General features: G+C 40.0%; 2 protein-coding genes and 2 non-coding genes across 4 annotated transcripts; 2 read left to right on the top strand and 2 right to left on the bottom strand.

Moving 5' to 3' along the window:
• Positions 1-16,567: 16,567 nt before the first annotated feature.
• On the bottom strand, positions 16,568-18,118 carry LOC111212058. Its single transcript, XM_022713436.2, has 2 exons — positions 17,365-18,118; positions 16,568-17,283 (listed from the first exon to the last, which is right to left on the bottom strand). Exons 1-2 carry the CDS (start codon positions 18,116-18,118, stop codon positions 16,568-16,570), a joined length of 1,470 nt encoding a protein of 489 aa, XP_022569157.2.
• Positions 18,119-18,725: 607 nt separating this feature from the next.
• LOC125586524 lies at positions 18,726-18,832 on the top strand. Its single transcript, XR_007323057.1, has one exon. It is a non-coding gene; the product is annotated as a small nucleolar RNA R71 (small nucleolar RNA).
• A 2,225-nt stretch (positions 18,833-21,057) lies between these two features.
• On the bottom strand, positions 21,058-21,714 carry LOC125585955. Its single transcript, XM_048755693.1, has one exon. It carries the CDS (start codon positions 21,712-21,714, stop codon positions 21,058-21,060), a length of 657 nt encoding a protein of 218 aa, XP_048611650.1.
• Positions 21,715-22,883: 1,169 nt separating this feature from the next.
• On the top strand, positions 22,884-22,990 carry LOC125586751. The gene has a single exon (XR_007323286.1). It is a non-coding gene; the product is annotated as a small nucleolar RNA R71 (small nucleolar RNA).
• Positions 22,991-26,118: the final 3,128 nt, after the last annotated feature.

Genomic DNA, 26,118 nt, shown 5'->3' with positions numbered 1-26,118 from the left:
CCTCCAACCTAACTGAGCTAAACTTTGCTTGTCTTGGGGCTTGGTATACATGGGATCGGATTCTTCAAACAAGTCTGGAAGGTAAAGCCTTGTGTAGATTTATCACCCTTTCTCTCTCTATTTCGAAATTTAGATTAAAGAAAAAAAAGAAGAAAAAAATAAATATATATATATATATATAATTATAGATAATAATTTATGAAAAGAATTCGAACATGACTTGGTGGCTACAACCATTAAGGCTTTATTCATAAGAATTCTATAGGTAAAGGATTCGAACAAGACTTGATGACTACAACCATTAAGGCTTGATTCATAAGAATTCTATAGGTAAAGGATTCGAACAGGACTTGGGTACAACCATTAAGACTTTATTCATAAGAATTCTATAGGTAAAGGATTCGAACAAGACTTGATGGCTACAACCATTAAGGCTTTATTCATAAGAATTCTATAGGTAAAGGATTCGAACAGGACTTGTTGGCTATAACCATTAAGGCTTGATTCACAAATAATCCTTGGATATAGGTCAAAAAGAAGTGAACAAAATTTGGTGGCCAAAGCCATTAAAGCTTGATTCATGGAAGCCTGTCCAAATCTTGGTCAATGATCTTGCAATATAAACAGACTTTTATTGAGAGAGAAATTATTAGAGAGAGAGGAAATAAACTCTTATTTACCTGCAGGTCCAGATACTTGTTTGAGTATCCTTGCATCATGTGATCGATACTCTCAACGTAAAGCCTGCACTTTTATTTATGCAAGAATTGAGGTTGGTAGAGGGGATTGTCAGACATGATTTGCTAAGTTGTTGACTAGGTGAATTTGGTTGCCAGACTAGGATATGGTATAATGTGCTTATGAGATTAGGATTTCCTCCTAAGGTGATGATTATGAGTTTTAAATCTGTGAGTCCCTGTTGTTTTCAAACCTCTTTCAGAGAGACTGCATGTATGTTTTGCTTGAGGACAAGCAAAAGGGTAAGTTTGGGGGAGTTCATAGGCCATGGATTTTACCCACTTTTAGCCATGGTTTATAAGTGTTTTAATATATATTTACTACTATATAGAGTTTATTTAGAGTATTTACCGGTTAAGAGACGATTTGGAGGAAAGTGGTGATTTTGGTGTCTTTTGGAGCCTTTTGAATGCAGAGCTGCACATACACGTCAGATGTTTAGCTATAGATGGAGATCTTACCACCGTTATACTGAGCCCATATTTTAACATAAGATAGAGCTTTGAGTTAGCTTTCCAATGCCGCCGGTTTGAGGTCAATCAGCATCATGTAGCAGACGTTATGCCAGTTTTACTGAAGAGTGGTCAGTCTGTCTCGCAAGAGGAAGCTGTCGAATATGAAGGACTGTCGATTGACGGTGCACCATTGGTGTCGATCGACGGTGATGCCAGAATATGGGTCAAACATATTTTATGACCGACTGAATCCCATAAGCAACCAAAACTTACCAGAATACCCTTGGACGAACTAAAACCCTATTTATGTGTTTTCTAAGCCGTTGCCTTCAGAGTCCTCCTGGAACTCCATTGGTTTTGGATTTTATATCTATTGCAATTTTATATCTATTCATCTATGATTTCTGTGACAAAATTCATACTTGAATAGATCCACCTGTTAGGTTTAGGGTTCAGATAGGTCATGAGGGATTAGCCCCAATTATAGATTGCTAAGTTGTGATATTCATCATTGGGATTGTCATTAAAGCATGTTTCTAGTTTAGCTAGCTAGAACTTGATCTAGGAGTTGTAGACTCAAGTCATCACTTGCATCTCACCCTGAATCCATCCTAATTGAGCTAGGATTGCTAGAGTAAGGCGAGAGCTGATCTAGGATGCCTAGTGCGCACAATTAAACCCGCGCGTAAAGCTTGACTAAACGCGTCGATCGATATTCCAATCGAATAATCAATCGACGGTACAACAAGTGTATCGATCGATATTCCTATAGAATCATCGATCGACACTTATATCTGGTCAATACACAAACCTAGAAAGCTAGAGCCGATGGGTTTGTTTATAAGTGCTGAGCTCTATAATATCATGCATACAACTTCTTAGGCATCTGTAGGATTATAATCCTGATTACCTGAATAGAAATCCTAGATCTAGCAACCATCCTTCCACCAAACAACTCTCGATCCCATAAGAACAACTACCTTGTCTGCCCCTGCAATTTATTATATTTACTGCTTTATACCCTATTAGCCTAGCTTAATCATATAACTATTAGATCTATTGTGTTCCCTTGCTCCCTGTGGATTCGATCCCTAACTACTACAATTTGACCTCCTATTTGAGAGAGTATAAATCACTCGTTAGGGTAATTTGAGTGATATCAATTAAGCAAAAGTTTTTTAATGTTTGAGAATATTCTTCTGAGTGGTTTATAGAATACTCTTTAGGAAAACTCATTTTATTAATAAGCAATCAACTACATAATCTCGTAGTCTAAAAGACTATATAAAAAATCATAAAACCATAAAAAATTGAAGATAATTATCCAAATAATAAATAAAACACTGAATAATTAAGATATTTATTCTAAATATCTTTTCTGCATCAATTGATAAGGGTTATAGTGCTTTAGATGGATGATATATGAGAGAAAGTAGTCATGCCTGGAAGAAAAAAGAGTTTGAATTGAGTGTTTGGAGCTGACTGAGAAGATGAAGCAGATAGGTTGTCATCAAGATTTTGTTATCTAGAAATGTAGTGATCAGATAGGCCTGTAAGTTGGGAGAAGCGAAAGAAGCCGTTAGGTTATTGAATGAAATGAAAGCTACTAATGGTTTAAGCTAGGCATGCAGTTTATAACCGAACTGAACCAAAATTTGATTTAGTTCGGTAATGAGTTGTGTTCAATTCGGCATGTTTATAAAAAAACTTTTGTTTTCGGTTAGTAATCATTAGTTTTTTTTTTAAAGTTAACCGAATTAATCAAAATTTTGAATTGAAGTAATCGAACAAACAAAACTAATCTATTTTACATGAAAGTACCCGAATTTAACCGAAATATAACTGAAACCAAAAACTTCAGATAGTTTCAGTATAAAAATAAAAAACTGAACTATCCAAATACCAAATCAAATTTTTGTCGGTTCAATTCGACGAGATTTTAGTCGAACTAACTCAATTCGACGAGATTTTAGTCGAACTAACTACCGAGATACGAACTACCTCCTGCAGACCTAGTTTAAGCCCTGGAGCTGATACCTTTGTCATCATCATAAGCGTAAGTGGGAAGGTGAATGACGTAAAGCTGAAGCATGGTGTATACAGGGAAATGTAATCAAAATACATTAAGACAAGGTTCACCTCTTAATTTTTTTTTTTGGATCAAAATACATTAAGATAAGGTTCACGTCTTAATTAAAACAAGATCTGATGTGAGAAAAAATAATTAAGTCCGGGAACAAACGATTTGGGTTTCGAGTTACAAAAGTAAAAAAAAAAAAATCTACGTTTAGGTTTTATTTCATCTGGACGATCCCTGAGCTGATAAGCTTTTGGATTTTTATTCATGATCATCGGGTTCTGCATTTGTTTTTGTGCTGCTGCTGGATTCTCCTGGAGATCAGACAGAACCTATTCAAAAGAAGAAAAAACATCATCAACTTCAACATATGGATCAAACATTTGATTTCTGAAAACATCTAGGAAGTTAAGTTTGTCTCTTACATGTCTCATTACAGGATCTGTGAGAATGTTTTAGATTTCCTGCTCTTGCATTCCCTTAGCCTGCATGAAGAATAAAGCCAAAATAAACTTAAACTCACTGGTTCTCTCTTAAGGATAAAGTGTCTTTGACACTCGTTAGGATCTAACTATAGAGAGTTGGCTGAATGACTTGTCTATTACTCATGTACAAGGTTTTTTATACAGTAGGTACAAGTAGGGTTAATAGTAGACTTAAGTATTTACAGAGAGGTCCTTATAGTCTAAGATATTTCTTAATACGTCCCCTCAAGATGGTGGAACCTTTGAGACACTAATCTTGTCACATAGAGTCTGAAACTGAGCGCGAGGAAGTGGTTTGGTGAGGCCATCAGCAAGCTGATCTTTGGTTAAAACATGAGATACCCGGAGAGCTCTGTTTTGAATCTGTCCACGCACGAAATTATAGTCAATAGCTATGTGCTTCATGCGGGAGTGGAAAACTGGATTAGCACACAAGATGGAGGCACCGATGTTGTCACAATACACAGTCGGTGGAGACGTTAGCGTAACTCCAACCTCGGTAAGGAGTGAACAAATCCATCGGAGCTCTGCAGTAGTGTTCGCAACAGCTCGATACTCGGCTTCTGTGGAGGAGCGAGCAACACCTTTCGGTTTCTTTGAAGTCCACACAAGCAGATGAGCGCTGTAGTAGACAATGTTTCCATTCATAGAGACATATGGGGTGATTGGTTGGGCTTTAGGAAGTGATTTTAGCTTTAATTTTCATCTACAGCCTTAAATACTACCCATCATGCTTTATCTTGGTTTTTAAAGGTACAACCAAAAAACTAAAGCTACAACAAAAACACACAAAAAATGGTTGTAAATATCTTATTTTCTAAAGCCCCATCTTTTTAGGTGTAGGAAATTTTAAAGCTACATCCCTTAAAGGTAAATCAAAAATCCTACAGACTAAATTCTAAAGTAAATTTACTACAGTTACAGCCCAACCAATCACCCCCATAATCATCTGTGTCTCCGGCCAAGTCGGCGTCAGATAATGCATGGAGCTGAGGAGATGATTGTTTGCGAAGGAAGATCCCATGGCTTAGAGTTCCGGCAAGGTAGCATAGCATACGCTTGACTGCATTCCAATGGTCCACCGATGGCTTGTGCATAAACTGCGAGAGTCGGTTAACATCATATGAAACATCAGGACGAGTTAAGGCAAGGTATTGTAGACTGCGTACTACACGTCGATAGTCAAAAGGATCATACAATAGAGGACCAGAGTGCAGAGTTAGCTTTGGTGAGGAAGGGAGAGGCGTAGCAACCGGTTTTGCATGAAGCATGTTTGTCTTCTGCAGCAAGTCTGTAACATATGTCCGCTGCATTAGATGGAGTCCTTGTTTCGTTCGTATCACCTCGATTCCGAGAAAATAACTGAGATGACCCATATCCTTGATAGAGATCTTTGCAGCCAGACGTTTGATCCCTCGTTGAACCAGAGTGCTATCAGTACCAGTAACGAGAATATCGTCCACATAAACCAGGAAGTAGACATACTGTCCTTCATGGCGGAGAATGAATAGAGACGTATCAGCAAGAGAGTTATGAAAACCTGCGCTGAGAAGATACTTCTTGAGTTCTGAATACCAGGCTCGGGGAGCCTGTTTGAGGCCATATAGAGCCTTCTGCAGGCGACACGAATGGGTTGGACGATCAGCATCCTGAAACCCTGGCGGTTGACACATAAACACTTCTTCATCGAGATGGCCTTGAAGAAAGGCTGTATTGACATCAATCTGACGGATTGGGCAGTCTTTGTTGATGGCCAGACCAAGAACCAAACGAATGGTTGTATATTTTATGACCAGACTGAAAGTATCCTCATAATCAACACCTGGTTTTTGATGAAACCCTTTTGCTTTTATCCTCGCTTTGTAGCGATCTATACTTCCATCAGGGTTATACTTTATTGTGAAGACCCAGCGGCAACCAATAGTATTCATATGACGCGTTGTCTCAACAAGATCCCAAGTACGATTTTGAGTCGTGTAGTTGAACTCATCATACATCGCTTTGCGCCATAATGGATGTTTCGTAGCTTGTTGCCAAGTTGTAGGAATCCAGTGGGGATCAGACCGAAGTTCAACATGAAGATTGTATTTGCTAGTCTTCTTTACAATGTTGTTCCTGGATCTGGTCGTCATAGAGTGTCGTGGTGAAGCCTGAGGCTCTACTGCAGCGAGCGTTGTAACAGACGAGACAGCCGTTGCAGCTGTTTCAGAAGGTTGTATAGCTTGAGGTGCCTGCTCTACGTGAGGTTGATCAACTGGTCCAGTGTCAACCAGAGATGCAGGCATTGTTTCCGTGATCACAGGAGGTGGAGAACCCAAACTAGGAGTCTGATCGTTCGCAGCCGGTTGAGAAGTCTGTATGAGTGGCAATGATCCAGGTATGATTGTATAAGGTTCAGAGGAAGGGGCAGGTTGATTGGGGTTGGGAACAGGGTTCGGTTTGGTCAGGGTTTGGTAAGGGAACTCGGTTTCATTGAAGCGTACATGATGCGACGTATATATACGTCCAGAGGTTGGTTCCAAGCATTGATAACCACTTTGGGTGAGGGATTACCCAATGAACACACATGGAAGATATCGATTCTCCAATTTATTAGGAACATATGGGTGCAACCAAGGGAAGCATAAGCATCCAAATGTTCTGAGTTTATGGTAGTTGGGAGGGTTTTGAAACAACTTGTAAAAAGCGGATTGGTTGGAGAGTATGGGTGTGTGCATTCTATTGATTAAGAAAACAGAGGTGGCGAAAGCTTGAGGCCAGAAGGTAAGGGGCATTTGTGCAGCTGAGAGGAGAGAATTTCTTGCTCTCCGAACCTTTATCTGAGAAAAGTGATTGGATTTTGGTTTGGAAGCGGTTTTCAACAAGAGTTTTGAAGGTTATGAAGATGGTTTTGACCTCGGATTTGGCTGTTAACGGGTATAACCAAGTGTAACGAGTATAGTGATCCACCAAAACAAGATAGTATTTGTAATTCTGAGATGATAAAATTGGTGATTGCCACACATCAGTAAAGAGGTATTCAAGTGATTGATCGTTCTTCCTCCTGTGATGGTGTAACATGGACAGATGATCGCCATCACGAGAGCTACGCAGTAGAAACAACATACCGTGATCAAGGAGCTGATGAACTTCATGAGGGTTTCACATATGAGGAACTTCTCAACATGCAAAGACGCGATGAAACATATCAGAAACGAGCCGAAGCTGCTTGGGAAAGAACACATTTCAGCCATCCGATCGACAGAGCGATTCCTCCATCGATCGACATCAATCCATCAACATCGATCGACATCAACCATACAACATCGATCGACATCCGTCCAAAACCAAAATCCACTGTAAGCGAAAAAGATAAATTTGATAACCAGTATCTAACTCTAGACGAATTTGGTATTTTCAGGGACCCAAATGGCTACGCAAAGGCAATAGATGGACGTACTCTGCATCTATCTCGAGAGGATATTGCAGACATCCATCAGATGACTAAATGGAGCAGACAACCTCTTCGTGCAACAACACAACTTTCCAGAACACCATCAGAAGGTTACAAAGGAATTCTATGACACAGCTGGTGGCATAGATAAACGCTTCAAACAGAGGTCTCGGCATCCTAATCGACCATCGATTGACGTTGACGTCTCAACATCGGTCGACAGACGTCGTGAATTTGGCAGAAGAGCCTTTGAGTATGGAATCTACAGAGATGATCAAGGATACGCCAAAGATGTAGATGGACATACCATTTGTGTTCACAACAAAGATATCAGAAGACTTCTGGAAAGAGATTCGAGAGATGAGCCAAAGTACATCTGTCTTCCAGAACATGCTAGCTCATTCACTCAAACCAAGCTAGTACCAGATATCTACTGATATCACTCAAATTACCCTAAGGAGTGAATTACTCTCTCAAATAAGAGGTTCGAATGTAGTACTTAGGGATCGAATCCACGGAGACTCTAGGATTACACAATAGATTATGGTCTTGAAATAAATCTAGATTAATTGGTTTATAAGTTGTAAAACAGTAAATGGATTGGTGAGCAAGTTTATTGCTCGATTGATTTGTTTTGAGGTTGTTAACAGTTGGGAGAAATAGCTAGATTCAGGTATGTTCTCAGGTATGATAAGTAATACTTAAAGTGGTTTTTAGGGGCTTATTGATATTAATTGTTCTTGAATTCAAACTAAGATATAATCCTTCTGATTATCTAATCTGGATCTTAGATTTCAACTCTCATATGTTAATCACGAGAAAGTGTCGATCGATAATTCTTTACGAATATCGATCGATACACCTTTCAAAATATCGATTGACAGGGCTATCGCTGCGTCGATCGATACTTCTTCCAGAAAGCTTTACGGATGAGTTTGATTTATATTCTCTAACTCACTAGACCAACTCTCGTCTGTATCTAGTCAGTTAGATCATACTGGTTAATTTCAGGTACTGAGTCAAACAATGGCTTGATCTCAATTAATCCTAAGATCTAAGTTTAAAGGGTGATCAATCCTAAACTTAGCTTTAAGCACAACTAGATGAAGAACTGTGTTTTTAAACACCCTAGAAACAGTTTAATTCAGTATTACATGTATCAACCTATTGAGAAACCTACACCTAACAGCAAGAACTACTCAGACATATTCATAAAGCACATAGTTATGATGGTCTGAATAATACTCAATAGATAAATAAAAACAGTATAAAGTAAGAATCAAAGGGAGTTCAAGATCTTCCCTCTCTCAAGGTGTACAGATCTCTCTCTCCAATCCTAAGCTCTCTCTCTCTCTAGAATAGTATGAAGCATAGGCGTCAACAATGGCTTAGAAACAGTAAATTAGGGTTTCAAGTCATTCAGGGGTATATTAGTAATATGTGGTGACTTCTGGGCCTAAATTGGTCACGAAACAGGCTTGGCCTGTTTTCTGGGAACACTGTCGACCGACACCAGTGCTGTTTCACCGATCGACAGTCTTTCATCTCCTCGACAGCTTCTTCTCGCGGGGCAGACTGACCACTCTTCAGTAAAACGGGCATAACCTCTGCTACAGGATGCTGATTGACCTCAAACTAGTGTCATTGGAAAGCTAACGCAAAGCTCTATCTTATGTCAAAAGATGGGCTCAATCGAGCAGTGAGAAAGTCTCCATCCATAGCTAAATATCTGATGCGTCTGTGCAGTTATGCACCTCAAAAGGCTCCAAAATCACCATATTTCTCCAGAACGTACCTGAACCTGTAAATACTCTAAATAGACTCTATATAGTAGTAAATATATATTAAAACACTTATATACCATGTCTGAAAGTGGGTAAAATCCATGGTATATCAACTCCCCCAGACTTACCCTTTTGCTTGTCCTCAAGCAAAACAGACGGGCAGTCTCTCTGAAAGTGGTTTGAAAACAGCAGAGACTCACATGATTTAAAACTTAGAATCATCACCTCTACAGTATTGCAATCCACATCTAAGAGGTCCTAATCACAAAAGCACATTATACCATATCCTAACTTAGCAACCAAATTCACCTAGCCAACAACTTAGCAAATCTTGTCTAACATTCCCCTCTACCAACCTCATTTCTTAACATAAATAAAAGTGCAGGCTTTACCTTGGGAGTATCAATCACATGATACAAGGATTTTCAAACAAGTATCTCGATCTGCAGGTAAAAGTTAGTTCCTATCTTTTCCCTCTACTAATTTCTCTTTTTAGTCAAAGTCTGCTTCCATTGCTGGATCATTGACCAAGATTGGACAGGCTTCCAGGAATCAAGCCTTAATGGTGGTTGCCACTAAGTCTTGTTAACTTCTTTTTTGACCCATATCCAAGAATTCATGTGAATCGAACCTTGATGATTGCCGCCACCAAGTCCCGTTCGAATTCTTTTTCTAGGAATCCTTATGAAGCAAGCCATAATGGTTGTAACCACCAAGTCCTGTTCGGGTTCCACCTAACTAACACCTATTATATATATACATATATTTTTTTTTTCTTTTCTTTTTTTTTTGAAAATAAATATCTCTCTACCTATAAATCTAGGGTCGAAATAGAGAGAGAAAATGTGATAAATCTACACAAGGCTTTACCTTACAGACTTGTTTGAAGAATCTGATCCCATGTATACCAAGCCCCAAGACAAGCAGTTGTGTCAGGTTTAGTGTTGGAGGTCAGCTTTGGTTTCTTCAAACAATCTCAGCACGTGTGAATAGTTGACAGGTTGATCTACTTTAGTATCTTTAGTACTATCTGCAATCAGTAAGTCTAGAATGGTGCTAAAGAGTGGTTAGATAACAAGCAAAAATCTAATAAGTTCATTATCCCTCTCTTGACTCAATAAAACTCTTTTGAAAACATTTGATAAGACTCACAATAAGCTGGATATCAGTAAACATCCCCCTAGACTTAAATTACACTGTCCCAGTGTATATCCAGGCGGAGTTATGGTGAGAACTAATCATAAGTACACAATTTAACAAGTTAGAACGATATACCTGACCGGGTTAAGTGTCGATTGATGGATAGGAGTTACCATCGGTCGCTGCAAGTGATACTGTCGATCGATATCGACATGCTCTCATCGGTCGATTTTATAATCGTCTACTCGGATTTTTTTTTAATTATTATTATTACTATTTTTTAATTTAAACTAAATCCTAAATATCCTAAAACTGGAAATGGGTTTCCTCCCATTCAGAGCTTATTTTAAGTCTTGAGCTCGACTCGAGGTTCGATTTTTCTAATTATCGGGCAGGGGGTCTAAGTGTATAGGCCCGATATTTGGCGGTTTAGCCCAATAGTGCTTTACTCGTTGGCCATTTACCATGAATTCTTCTCCTTTATTATTTATATGCGTAATGGCTCCATAATGTTTGACATCCACAACAGTGAAAGGACCTGACCAACGAGATCGGAGTTTTCTGGGAAACAACATAAGCCGAGAGTTATATAACAGCACTTGATCATTTGGTTCGAAGTGCCTGGAGATGATCTTTTTATCATGATATGCTTTCGTTTTCTCTCTATAAATCTTTGAACTCTCATAGGCTAAGTGTTTTATTTCATCCAGCTCGTTAAGCTGCATTAGTCTCCTTTCGGCAGCTGGTTTGATGTCGAAATTTAATAATTTTATAGCCCATGCTGTCTTATGTTCTAGCTCAACCGGTAAGTGACAGGATTTTCCATAGAGTAGGTGAAATGGAGTTGTTCCTAGTGGGGTTTTGTATTCAGTTCGGTAGGCCCAAAGTGCATTGTCCAATTTTCTAGACCAATCTTTCCTAGAAGTTCCTATGGTCTTTTCTAAGATTTCTTTGATCTGTCGATTTGAGACTTCTACTTGTCCACTTGTTTTCGGATGGTAGGGTGTAGCAACTATGTGGTGAACTCCGTTCTTCCGGAGTAATCCGTCAAAAACTTTGTTAATAAAATGGGAGCCACCGTTGCTTATGACTATTCTAGGAACTCCAAATCTTGGAAAAATAATGCTCTTGAAAAGCTTGATAACTACAGATGCGTCATTTGTTGGGGAAGCTACTGCTTCGACCCATTTTGATACATAATCAACAGCGACTATCATGTATTTGTTCCCATACGAAGAAGGGAAATGACCCATGAAATCTATTCCCTAACAATCAAAGACTTCTACCTCTAGAATAGACTTATGTTCCATGAAATCTATTCGTCGATCGACATAGCATCGTCATCGTCAATCGACAATTCCTCGGAAGTGAGACAAATATTTCCGACGAATGAATCCGTTTGGTAAACGTTTTCCGTTGGTAAGAAGTCGTCAATAGGAACGTCATCTTCTATTCGTATCCGGGAAAGATGATCTGTAACTCCATTTTCTACTCCTCTTTTATCTTTAATCTCGATGTCGAATTCTTGAAGTAGAAGGATCCATCGCAGGAGTCGTCATGGTTTCGCATCTTTCTTTTGCATTAAATTTTTAATTGTAGCGTGGTCAGTATGAACGATGACTTGCTAACCAACCAGATATTGGCGGAACTTTTCAAATGCATAAACTTTAGCAAGCAGTTATTTTTCTGTTGTTGTGTAATTCCTTTGTGCCTCGTCGAGTGTTCGACTGGCATAGTAAACTGCATGTAGCTTTTTGTCTTTTCTTTGGCCTAGAACTGCTCCTACAGTGAAATCGATCGCATCGCACATGATTTCGAAAGGAAGATTCCAGTCAGGTGCTTGTACGTGGGGGCAGTTATCAAGGCTTTCTTTATTTCCTCAAAAGACTTTACGCATTCTGGTGAGATTTTGAATTTAACTTCTTTACAGAGGAGGGAGGTGAGAGGTCTAGCGATTTTGCTAAAATCATGTATGAACCTCCTGTAAAATCCGGCATGCCCGAGAAAACTTCTCACGTCTTTTACGTTCGTGGGTGCAGGCAGGTCGGTCATTACCTCAATCTTCGCCCGATCTACTTCTATGCCAGCAGCGGACACTTTATGTCCTAGGACGATTCCATCGTTAACCATAAAGTGGCCTTTTTCCCAATTTAGAAAGAGGTTCTTTTCTTCACATCTTGCCAAGACTTTGCATAGGTTATCAAGACAGTTTTTGAAATTGGATCCATATACAGAAAAATCGTCCATAAAGACTTCCATGAAATCTTCTATCATATCTGTAAAGATTGACATCATGCATCGTTGGAAAGTGGCAGGGGCATTACAAAGACCGAATGGCATTCTGCGGTATGAAAATGTTCCGTAAGGGCATGTAAAGGTGGTCTTTTCTTGATCGTGAGGATGTATAGGGATTTGGAAAAATCCAGAGTATCCGTCAAGAAAACAGTAGTATTGGTGATTTGCCAATCTTTCCAACATTTGATCAATGAAGGATAAGGGAAAGTGATCATTTCTGGTGGCAGCGTTTAGCTTCCTATAATCCATACACATTCGATGTCCAGTGATAGTTCGCGTGGGAATGAGTTCGTTTTTATCATTCTTAACCACTGTAATTCCGCCTTTCTTAGGTACAACATGCACGGGGCTTACCCAGTTGCTATCCAAAATTGGGTAGATGATTCCAGCATCTAGAAGTTTGATAATTTCCTTCTTAACAACTTCTTTCAAGTTCGGGTTTAGCCTTCTTTGATGTTCCACTGACGATTTGGAATCGTCTTCTAAGTGAATTCAGTGCATGCACAGATCTAGAGAGATACCAGGAATATCCTCGAGAGAGTATCCGAGGGCTTTCCTACACTTGCGTAGTTTATTCAATAACAACGCAAGTTCTCCTTTGGTTAGGTTGGCATTTACGATTACAGGATAAGAATTATTGTAGAGAAAAGCATACTTGAGTCCGACGGGCAATTTCTTTAACAAAAATTTTGGTGCTTTCTCGGGATTCCAATTCTCTAGAGGGGATGGTTGTCGATCGACGGCGGCCTTTAAATATCGATCGACGTTGATTTCCGAATCGTCATCCTCCACATCATCGACATTTGCTATTTCTACACTTGCGTCTGATGTTATGAGTTTTCAAGGCTTCTAATCAAATGTTGTAGTATAAATGATTGTCGAACCAATCCTAGGTGATTCTAAAGCAAAGGGAATGCAAGTTCATGTTTAAGCTAAGTGCAATCCGGTTTTAAAGATGGTATGAACTAAGAACTAATAAGCTAATGCAATAAAGTAATGATCTTTCTTTCTCAGTATGAAGCAAGAGGACTCATGGGGCTAGGCATTTAATCTTGGGTGATGCAGATCCAATCTAGAGGTGGCAAGCTATCAATCAAACAATTTCCTTATGCCTAGACACTAAGCTAAACAAGCTCTATCTCTAGATGAATGTTCTTTTGGTAAAGCAACTCAAGCATCTAATCTCTTAGGTTGAATGTTACTAAAGCAAACATGGAGAACAAGTCTAATAGCACTCTTAACTCCTTTAGCAACTAATCTATTAGGTAAAGCAAGCTAAAAGCATTGAAGAGTTGGTTCAGGCATTTCATCATACACCTTGTGGGCAGGAAATGCGTAGAGATCTATTTTAGTATGATCAAGACTAAAATAGCATCGAGAACCCTCAACAAGCATGAAAACAAGTAAATCTAACACTAAACACCCTAGATCTTCTCTAATCACCCTTAATCACCCTTGCTCATGAATCCAAGATTAGTCTATTCACTAATAGACATGAATAACCCCAAAACCATGGATGATTCAAGGTTAAACATGATTAGAGAGCAAGATAATCACACAAACACAAAGAATATAGATGGAAAATGATTCAAGATCCAAATTTTCTTTAAAGAGGTTTATGTGTTCTTAGAGAGAAAAGAAGATAAGTCCCAAATTTGGGATCTACAAAGTAGTTATACATCCCTGGAAAACCTAAAGGTTTCCATTAAAAAGTCTAAAAAGCCCTTTAAAAAAAATAAAATCCGACTAAGGAAAAGATTCGACTCGGGTAGGAGGCATCGGTCACAACCCGTGCGATCCTACCCGCGTTGGAGCGTCGAGTCCTTCACTTCATGCCCGCGGGTAGCTCGTCCCGCGCCCTTCTTCCCGCGTCAGACCGTCGAGGCTGCTCTCTCGTCATGCGCGCGGGTAGGCGACTCCGCGTGCTCCAACCCGCGTGACTCCATTAACTGGCTCTCTTCGACAACGCGGGTAAGGGAACCCGCGTCGCTCCACCCCGCGTCGAGGCGTCGTCTCGCTTCTTCCTCTTCGTGCACGCGGGTTCACGATCCCGCACCACTCATCCCGCGTGGAGGCTCTTCTTGGCTCGGCTACGCGGGTAGGTGAACTCGGGATGCTCTAACCCGTGTCGTGCTCGCCCAAAACCGAACCAACTTCATTTTCCATCCCTTCTTGTACCAAAATGCTTCTAAACACCTCCAATCGCTCCATAGGACACTCTGATACCTGATAAAGACTTATGAATGCAATATGGATCCTAAAGATGCTTAATTCCTAATCTATATGATCAATGTGTACAAAATGGATGGTTAAAACAATGCAAATATGCAAGATATCAACTCCCCCAAACTTGTTCTTTACTTGTCCTCAAGTGACCTTGCAAGAACTCATATAGGAGAGAGATTTGAAGGTGGGAACTCATAGCCAAAAGAAACACATCCTAGCACTCAACTTAACATCCTAAAGAAACATAGCAAATAGCATGAGCAACTCTCTTATTATACTATAGCTTCTCTAGGCCTATCCATACTCTTATGCCTCTACACAAGTTGCAATACTCATCAACTAACAAGTACCTTCAACCAGTTCTCACATTAATTCACACACACACACAAGGTGAATTCTCACAAATGGACACATGATCTCAATCATTTGGCTAGGTGATCAAAGGGTCTAATATGGATGAAGAGGAGGATTCAATGAAATCATTTTAAGGTGGCAATCACTCAAGAATCAAGAAGCTTGATCATTATGCAAAATTTATCTAAGACTAGGAGTAATTCATGCATACATGGATCCATCCTCATCATTCTACCCCATTCCTAAGTGATTACAAATTCTACACCATTTTCATTCATCCCATAACCCAAAATGAAAAACACTCACATCACTTACCCAATGAACAACATTCTTTTCTTAAGACTTGACCACTAAAGACCTCTTATTCACTTTTCACATTTCTAAGCTCTAACACTTTTTATTATCCCTTCCCCACTATCTTATTGAATCTTTTTTTTTTCTTTTCTTTTTTTTCTTTTCTTTTTCATATTTTTTTTATAGAGGGGGAAAGTCTCAAACAATACAATCAAGAGCTTTCTTATCTTTTTATCCTAGGTCCCTAGGGCTTTTCTTTCTCATGACAATCTTTTGTTCATCAATCTCAACTTTATCACTTCCCAAACCCAAGATATAAACCTTTAAGGAACAAAAACCCCACTCACCATCCTAGAAGCTAGCTCAAATGATGACCCTATGCTAGCAAGAGATGAGAACAAATCCATGTCGCTCCCAATACTCTCAAGATTTTGCAAATGTCAAACTATCAAAAGAGGCCTCACTCATGCAGATCAATGTAGGCTTCAAAGAATGGCTAGGGTTCAAGGGTAAGGAAGAGCCATTTGGGTTAACAAAGAGTGGTACAATAGGGAAAGATAACCCAAATGTGTATGAGACCCATGATCAAGTATGAAAATGCCCATATGCAGGAGAGATTAAGTTCATTCAAGTCTAAGTTCAGGTTGGAGCTGGTTTTAAGAACAATGCCAATATCAAGCAAGCAAACAAGTTTCAAGAAGAGGTTTCAAGGCTCAAAGCATGCAAGCCTTTCAAAAGATGCTTAAGCTACTTGATATGTTTAACTAGGGTATCAAATTCAGTGCAAACAAGTATTCTATACAAGGCAATATCAATCACCTGCTCCATATGCAAGTGAATGCATCCTATATGCTCTAGACTCAATCTTAAGAATGCAAGTGATGCAACTACATGATTCAAAAATTTCAATTTTTTTTTTGTTTTACTATGCATATATGTATGTACAATGCAACGCATGAGACTCAAAATCATCAAAGAAAACATGATCAAATACTTGGTACCTCCCCCACACTTAAATCACACAGTCTTTGTGTGAGTAAGGGAGAGATAACCAAAGGAAAGCAATATGCAAAGATAAACTGGTATGTACAAGATTAAGGTGAAGGAGTACCTCTGATGGAGTGTTGGAAAAGGCAGTGGTGTCTAGGGAGCAATGTTTGGCCGCTTTCCTCCTCAGCCCAAGGGTCTTAAAAACGAAGATCCTACTGATATGTACAGGGATAGCCATGAGACTTCCTCCCAAGTGAGCTTATTTTAAGTCTCTAGCTTGACTTTCCTTCCTTTGGCTAGTGAGAAAGAGGGTCCTTCCCACCTTCAAGAGTGATGGTGAGGACGTGGGAGAGAAGCTCTTGAAGCTTGATTGGATCATTTTGGAGCTGAGGAGTGATGATGGCCCTTGCACTTGAGAATGGCTTAGACCTTCCCTTGCACTTGATTTTGTACTCAATGGTCCCATCCTTAAACTTCATTGGGTGGAGAGTGAGAGTGTGAGGAGTCTTATCAAGAGGTGGAGGATGAGGTTCTTTCACAATCTTCTTCTTGTCATGAGCAGCCTTTGCGGCTATACTCACCTCCTTCTTTTTAGCACTTTCCAAGTGCTCATCACACAGCTCTTTAGAGGACTCTCCAGCAAGATCTTCTTTCTCAATACCAACCCCTTCAGCCTTGGTCTTCTCAATGGAGGATGCTCCACAAGTGATTGTTCCACAATACTCAGCATTCACCTTTGGGGATTGTAGTGGATATGAGACAGCTTTGTTCACATTTAGGAGTGTAACCTTCTTGTTGGAAAAGTCTATGCAAGCTCCCACTGTTGTGAGGAATGGAGTGCCAAGGATCAATGGGACTCTCTTCTCAGTTGCCATCTTCAGAACAGTGAGGTCTATATGAATGGTGCATGCTCCAATCTTCAAAGGGAAGTCGTTGATGAGACCAATATGAGTTGTAGAAGAGGAATCTCCAAACTGTGGGGAAGATGTGTTTGGCTGCATGACCTCAATCCCTAGACTCTTCATCATCTCCATTGAGATCACATTCATACTTGCACCAGAATCAACAAGAGCATCATGAAAAGTGAGCTTACCAAGGTAGCAAGGCAAGGTGAACATCCCTTGAGACTCAAGCTTAGGGAGGGACTTTGGAGGGATTGGTGAATCAATCTTCAGAATGGAGATGTCCAAAAGCTCGGCCACTTTATCTTGGTGGTTTAGAATGTCGTTGATGAGTATCATCTGGACATGAGCTTCACGCATACCCGAGATTTCTGGAAGCCTGACCCCAACATCACTAAGATCTTTCCTGAACTTGGAGAGCACCTTCTTCTGAGCTTTGGTGAGAACTCTTTGGGGGAAAGGGAGCTTATCATAGGGTGATATCTCAACCTCAGTGGCTTCCTCTAGCTTAACCTCTTTCAGCTTGTTGTCAGCTCTCTTCTCAACTTGTTTCTTAGCCTTGTGCTCAGCTCTTTGCAGATTCATTGCTTCAACCTTCCTGGCAGCGTCCTTCACAATCTGTGCTTCAGCTGTGGCCACAACAAATCTCTCAACTTTCCCAAACTCAGTTCCAAATACCAATCTTTCAATCTCATCTTCCTCTTTCTCATGATCACTCAGCTCAATCTCTGAAGAAGTAGTGGAGAAGACAACATTGCAAGACTCCTTGGGGTTCTTTTCTTGTTTCCCTGATAGAGACCCCATTGGCTGCTTGGAGGATGAAGGCATAGAAGCAACTTGACTCTCCAAATCCTTGAAGTGAGAGGCAAGTTGTAAGAACGTGTTGTTGAGGTCAGAGTAGTTCTCATCAATCTTTGTGTGGATGTTCTTGAACTCAAAAACCATTGTCTTCTAATTTCTGGCCTGAAATTCCAAGAGTTTCTTGAACATGGAGTCCACACTTGAATCTGGAGCTTGAGCGTGGGAAGAGCTTCCTTGAGTCTGAGGAGACTGGTTTCCTTGGTTGGTGAAACCTTGAGGATAATTCTGCTTGGCTTGGTAACCTCCTTGATGGTTGTTGTAGAGTGGCCTTTGCTGGTAGTTGTTTTGATACTGAAAGTTGGGCTCTTTCTTGTACCATGTGTTGTTAGCATTGATGAAACACATCTCCTCTTGGCCTTCTAAACCATCAACCTCATTGATCACTAGAGGTGCCTCTTGTTTCTTGTCACCAACAAAGTTCATCTTCTCCTGCTTAGCCTTTTCTGCAAGAAGTAGATCCAACTTGGCTTGGAGAGACTTCAGCTCTTTCCTGGTGTGCTGATCATCACCTCGGTTGCTTCTATCATACTCCTCACTGTAGACTGAGTCACTCTTAGCCATGTTCTCCACCAGCTCTTCTGCATCCTCTTTAGTTCTGCCCAAGAAGAAACCATTGCTGGTTGTGTCTAATATGCTCCTGAACTCTAGAAGAGCATCTCTGTAGAAGGTGCTGAGAAAACTCTCTTTGGTGAAGCCATGATGTGGGCATTGATACCAATAGCCCTTGAACCTCTCCCAAGCTTCACTAAAGCCCTCTAGGTTCTTCTGCTGAAAGCTAGAGATCTCATTCCTGATCTTGGACGTCCTTGAGATAGAGAAGAACTTCTCTAGGAATGCCCTCTTGCACTCATTCTAAGTTGTGATAGAGTCACTTGGAAGAGTCTTCTCCCATTGGTGTACTTTATCTCCCAAAGAAAAGGGGAACAGCTTGAGCTTGAAGGCATCTTCAAAAACACCATTGGTCTTGGACAAGCCACAATACTTATCAAACTTGTCCAAGTGATCAAATGGATCTTCAGCAGCAAGGCCATGATACTTGTTGTTCTCTATGGTGTTGAGCAGCCCTGACTTGATCTCAAAGTTGTTGTTCTCTACAGCTGGTGCTCTGATTCCCAACCTATGACCATGAATGTGAGGTTGATCATAGGCTCCAATGGCTCTAGCTTGGCATTGTGGATGCTGTGGCCTAGGGTTTGCAGCTCCTTGGGCCACTCCATCATGACACTGATTCTGATTGTGCTCCATTTCAAACCCCAATCTCTGAAAGTGAGTCTTTTGCTCTTCTTCTCTTCTCTTTCTTGCTATCTCCCTCTCAAGTGCAACTATGTCTTCAACTCTTGGAACTAGGCTTGATGAATCTCTGCTCCTCAAGTTCATCCACCTGAAATGCAAAGGGAGAGGAAGAAGGAGAATCAGTAATAAAATAAAAGAAAAATGACTTAGTCTCAAGCAAGTGACTAAATCTCAATGTCACAATCAACCTAAAACTTGGCAACGGCGCCAATTTGATGTTAGGAGTTTTCAAGGCTCCTAATCAAATGTTGTAGTATAAAAGATTGTCGAACCAATCCTAGGTGATTCTAAAGCAAAGGGAATGCAGGTTCATGCTTAAGCTAAGTGCAATCCGGTTTTAAAGATGGTATGAACTAAGAACTAATAAGCTAATGCAATAAAGTAATGATATTTCTTTCTCAGTATGAAGCAAGAGGACTCATGGGGCTAGGCATTTAATCTTGGGTGATGCAGATCCAATCTAGAGGTGGCAAGCTATCAATCAAACACTTTCCTTATGCCTAGACACTAAGCTAAACAAGCTCTATCTCTAGATGAATGTTCTTTTGGTAAAGCAACTCAAGCATCTAATCTCTTAGGTTGAATGTTACTAAAGCAAACATGGAGAACAAATCTAATAGCAATCTTAACTTCTTTATCAACTAATCTCTTAGGTAAAGCAAGCTAAAAGCATTGAAGAGTTGGTTTAGGCATTTCATCATACACCTTGTGGGCAGGAAATGCCTAGAGATCTATTTTAGTATGATCAAGACTAAAATAGCATTGAGAACCCTCAACAAGCATGAAAACAAGTAAATCTAACACTAAACACCCTAGATCTTCTCTAATCACCGTTAATCACCCTAGCCCATGAATCCAAGATTAGTCTACTCACTAATAGACAATAACCCCAAAACCATGGATGATTCAAGGTTAAACATGATTAGAAAGCAAGATAATCACACAAACACAAAGAATATAGATGGAAAATGATTCAAGATCCAAATTTTCTTTAAAGAGGTTTATGTGTTCTTAAAGAGAAAAGAAGATAAGTCCCAACTTTGGGAACTACAAAGTATTTATACATCCTTGGAAAACCTAATGGTTTCCATTAAAAAGTCTAAAAAACCCTTTAAAAACACTAAAATCCGACTAAGGAAAAGATTAAACTCGGGTAGGAGGCATCGGTATCCGCGCGACCCTACCCACGTTGGAGCGTCGAGACCTTCACTTCATGCTCGCGGGTAGCTCGTCCCGCGCCCTTCTTCCCGCGTCAGACCGTCGAGGCTGCTCTCTCGTCATGCGCGCGGGTAGGCGACTCCGCCTGCTCCAACCCACGTGACTCCATCGACTGGCTCTCTTCGACAACGCGGGTAAGGGAACCTGCGTCGCTCCACCCCACGTCGAGGCGTCGTCTCGCTTCTTCCTCTTTGTGCGCACGGGTTCACGATCCCGCGCCACTCATCCCGCGTGGAGGATCTTCTTGGCTCGGCTACGCGGGTAGGTGAACTCGGGGTGCTCCAACCCGCGTCGTGCTCGCCCAAAACAGAACCAACTTCATTTTCCATCCCTTCTTGTACCAAAATGCTTCTAAACACCTCCTATCGCTCCATATGACACTCTGATACCTGATAAAGACTTATGAATGCAATATGGATCCTAAAGATGCTTAATTCATAATCTATATGATCAATATGTACAAAATAGATGGTTAAAACAATGCAAATATGCAGGATATCAGCGTCCATTAATCACGTGTATTCATCAGCTATGATGTCGATGCTAAATGTTTCCCCTTCGGTAGATGTGAGCACTTTTTTCAGGGGATCATCTGAGCATTGGTCTATGAAGGATTCTTCAGCCAACTCAGAGATATCGTCCACGTAAGAGGCTTGTTTATCGATTAAGGGTCGTTTTATCAGTTTTTCCATATCGAAGGTCATTGGAATGTTTCCAAAGTTTAAACATATCCGACCTTCCTTAATGTCGATGATTGCACCAGCGGTAGCTAGAAATGGTCTACCTAAGATGAGGGGATCTTTTGGTTCATTCTGGTATTTCAACACAACGAAATCTGTTGGTACTTGACAGTCGTTAATTCTTATCGGCACGTCATCTAGTACTCCCTCAGGTACTCTGACGGATCTATCAGCAAGGACCAAAGTTATTTCGGTGGGTTTGAACTCGTCGTATCCCAGGGATATCGCGATAGAGTGCGGCATGAGATTTACGCTGGATCTTAGGTCACAAAGGGATCGAGGAAAACTCTTGTCTCGTATGTTGCAATCTAGAACAAAACTGCCCGAATCAGATCTCTTGATCGGAGTTTCGCCTTGGATTATTGCACTTACTTCCTCTGAAACCATCATGACGCTGTGTTCAGCAACTGGGAAGCTGTTGGATACCATGTCTTTTACATATTTCTTTATCGAAGATGATACTTTTATGGCATCATTTACTGGCATTTCCAACGTGATTTTATCGAATGCTTTCTTGCAGATCGCTTTTTCCAATTCTCGCTTAGTTTGCGTCTTGTTAGGAGGAAAGGGTGGAAAAGTCCTATACACTCTCTCTACTGCCGGCTTGGCAGGAATCGAGTGTCGATCGAAATTGTTTTCATTCTGTCGTTCAATATTTACCGTAGTCGGTCAACCGACATTATTCCCTTCTTGTCGATCGATATTTACCGTAGTCGGTCGATCGACATTATTGCCTTCTTGTCGATCGATATTTACCGTAGTTGGTCGATCGACATTATTCCATTCTTGTCGATCGATTTCTACATCTTCTTCCGACTCCTCCTCTTCTTCATCGAGGTTAATCGTTGACTTTTCAGCTTCAGGGGATTTTTCTGCATAAGTGATTTCTACAGCGCTCGGGGAAAGGCATTTTCCGCTTCTTAGCAACACAGCACAAACTTGGCGTCTCGGGTTGGTGTCAGTTTTTCCAGGAAGGAATCCTTCATCCCTTCTGACAAACCCAGCGTTATGCGTAACTTGGCTATCCAATTTCTTCACATGGTTACTAAAAGTTTCAAACTTATCATGTAAATCATAATATACGGAAGCTCATGTAAACCAATCTTTCATCAAGAAGCGCACTAATTTTCTGCTGGCCTTTTAGAACTTGTCCCATCATATATTCCAGCTTACTCTTATGAGTTTGTTCTGCCTTATAGGTCCTTGTGAAGCTCATGTTTCGCTGCTGATCGGCAAGTCGTTGTTTGCGAAAGCCAGTTTCATCGATGAGGTCTACATGCTCTTCTTCATCTCCTTCACGTAAAAAAGTCTGACTCTCTTCAGTAGACCGAACTTGCTCATCTCCAATCACAAAAGCATGAACTAAATCTGACGTTTCTTTCACCTCAGATATCCGATCTCCATTCAAATTCTCGGCCATCTTCCTCCTCTCGAGATCAGTCTTCTTGGCACTAGTGATAGACGCCACATTTTCAATGAGCCTCGTAGCTTCTTCAGGTGTCTTGGTTTTGAAGTTCCCTTGACTCGCAGCATCCAAAGTCGCTTGGTATGTCCAGTCGAGACCTCTGAAGAAAATATTAAGTAGCTGGATTTCGGGAAAACCATGGTGTGGGCAGTCTTGCTGGTAGGCTTTGAATCTCAACCAAGAAGCCTTAAAAGCTTCAGTAGTGCCTTGAGAAAAATTATAGATCTTATTCCTAAATTCCTCGGTTCGTGCATCATCGAAGAAGTTGTTGAGGAAGATGCTTTTGATATCACTCCAGCAAGTCAAAGATCCTGGCTGCAATTCTTTCAGCCAGTGCCTCGCATCTCCAGCAAGGGAGTGCGAGAAGAGTTTGCAAAATAGGTAGTCTTCAAAAACTCCATGCACCTTGATGTTAGACACAAAGTCCTCAAGTGCTTCGATATGGTCTATGGGGTTTTCATGAGGAAGACCATGAAAGGGGTGCTGACTTACTAGAGAGAAATATTTGGGTTTCAGTTCGAAGTCTTTTCTTTGAATTGCTGGAGGACGGATCGCAGACATGTTAGTGTAGAACCGATCAGGTCTGTTGCAATCTCCAAGCGTTCGGTGATGCTCCGGTCCAGCATTCAAAACAACAGCTACTCTAATAGGAATTGGAGCCCTATGTCTATAATTAATTTGTTTTGATGCATTGCATACTCGACCTTTTTGATCTCCTAGAACTACTTTTTCATTATTGAAACATGTAAGAACATACTTACTTGCTTCCGGCAGGATGGCGTCGATCGATATTGGTAGCGGAGTGTCGATCGACTTTTTGGTCGACCCGTCGCTCGATGTTGTTGTCTGAGCGTCGATCAATTTTTGTGTCGACCAGTCGCTCGATGTTGTTGTCTGAGCGTCGATCGATTTCGGGCCGAAATTCATGCCTTCCATCTTAAGTACATGTTTCAGCAGGGAAAGAGGAAAAACTTAAGCAGATTCAGTAACAAAATCTAGACTATATTCTAAACTTAATCTAATGGTAATAAGAAAGATTCCCTGGCAATGGCGCCAAATTTGATATCACTCAAATTACCCTAAGGAGTGAATTACTCTCTCAAATAAGAGGTTCGGACGTAGTACTTAGGGATCGAATCCACAGAGACTCTAGGATTACACAATAGATTACGGTCTTGAAATAAATCTAGATTAATTGGTTTATAAGTTTTAAAACAATAAATGGATTGGTGAGCAAGTTTATTGCTCGATTGATTTGTTTTGAGGTTGTTAACATTTGGGAGAAATAGCTAGATTCAGGTATGTTCTCAGGTATGATAAGTAATACTTAAAGTGGTTTTTAGGGGCTTATTGATATTAATTGTTCTTGAATTCAAACTAAGATATAATCAATCTGATTATCTAATCTGGATCTCGGATTTCAACTCTCGTATGTTAATCACGAGAAAGTGTCGATCGATAATTCTTTATGAATATCGATCGATACACCTTTCAAAATATCGATCGACAGGGCTATCGCTGCGTCGATCGATACTTCTTCCAGAAAGCTTTACGGATGTGTTTGATTTATATTCTCTAACTCACTAGACCAACTCTCGTCTGTATCCAGTCAGTTAGATCATACTGGTTAATTTCAGGTACTGAGTCAAACAATGGCTTGATCTCAATTAATCCTAAAATCTAAGTTTAAAGGGTGATCAATCCTAAACTTAGCTTTAAGCACAACTAGATGAAGAACTGTGTTTTTAAACACCCTAGCAACAGTTTAATTCAGTATTACATGTATCAACCTATTGAGAAACCTACACCTAACAGCAAGAACTACTCAGACATATTCATAAAGCACATAATTATAATGGTCTGAATAATACTCAATAGATAAATAAAAACAGCATAGAGTAAGAAACAAAGGGAGTTCAAGATCTTCCCCCCTCTCAAGGTGTACAGATCTCTCTCTTCAATCCTAAGCTATCTCTCTCTCTAGAATAGTATGAAGCATAGCCGTCAACAATGGCTTAGAAACAGTAAAATAGGGTTTTAGGTCGTCCAGTGGTATATTGGTAATATGTGGTGACTTTTGGGCCTAAATTGGTCACGAAACAGGCTTGGCTTGTTTTCTGGGATCACTGTCGACCGACACCAATGCTGTTTCATCGATCGACAGTCCTTCATCTCCTCGACAGCTTCCTCTCGCGATGCAGACTGACCACTCTTCCGTAAAACAGACATAACTTTTGCTACAGGATGCTGATTGACCTCAAACCGGTGGCATTGGAAATCTAACGCAAATCTATATCGTGTTTAAAAAGCTGGGCTCAATCGAACGGTGGAAAGGTCTCCATCCATATGCTAAATATCTGATGCGTATGTGAAGTTTTGCACCTCAAAAGGCTTCAAAATCACCATATTTCTCCAGAACGTACCTGAACCTGTAAATACTCTAAATAGACTCTATATAGTAGTAAATATATATTAAAACACTTATATACCATGACTGAAAGTGGGTAAAATTCAGGGTATATCATCTACACGAAGGACGAGATCAATGAGATGTTTTATGGAGTCTGCGGAGAACAAGAGAAGAACAAAGAAGACTTCCAGATGAAGCTTGATAGAGTCTACTATCAATTGAATGATAGTATCAGTTGGCTAACTACTTGCATGGAAGAGATGACACTAGTGGAAATTACTCATATAGTCACGTTTTAGTCACTTATGTGTGTGACTATTTTTTGATTAGTCACAAAAAAGTCTCGAATAGTCACAAAATATGAAAATAGGAAATAACGTGACTAATCGTGTCATTTCCGTGACATAAATAGTCATGTTTTTGTCAGAAATGATTACGTGACTAGATATAGACACGTTTTGCCACAATAATTTCGTGACTAATCGGACATAATTAAAAACCGTGACCAGATGGTGTTACTTTTTTTAAATAGTCACGAATTTGACACATTTTGTTCATGACTATTTAAATCTCTAAACCCTAAGTGAAATTTTGAAACCCTAAACTCTAAATATGCAATGTAGCTTACTATATTATAGCTTAAACTAAGATCTATCTCTTATACAAAGTTGAAAGATTTTAATTTTTTTTTTCAAATCATAACTTTAAACCCTTTAACAAAAAAAAAAAAAATCATAACTTTAAACATAACCACAAACCCTACTTCAAACCCTACTTTAAACCTTACCACAAACCTTATCCAAACCTCAAAACTTAAATAACAAAATGATTCAAATATAAAATTTGTAGTTAGTTAAAAATGTAAAAAAAAAAAATAATTTTATATATACTCAGAAGTCATTTAAATGTGAACTGAATCCTTTAAAATTTTAAATTCCTCAATTTTGAAGTTAACTTC

Source organism: Brassica napus, chromosome C4 (genome assembly GCF_020379485.1).
Source record: "Brassica napus cultivar Da-Ae chromosome C4, Da-Ae, whole genome shotgun sequence".
NCBI lineage: Eukaryota > Viridiplantae > Streptophyta > Magnoliopsida > Brassicales > Brassicaceae > Brassica > Brassica napus.
This window is presented reverse-complemented; position numbering and strand designations above follow the sequence as displayed.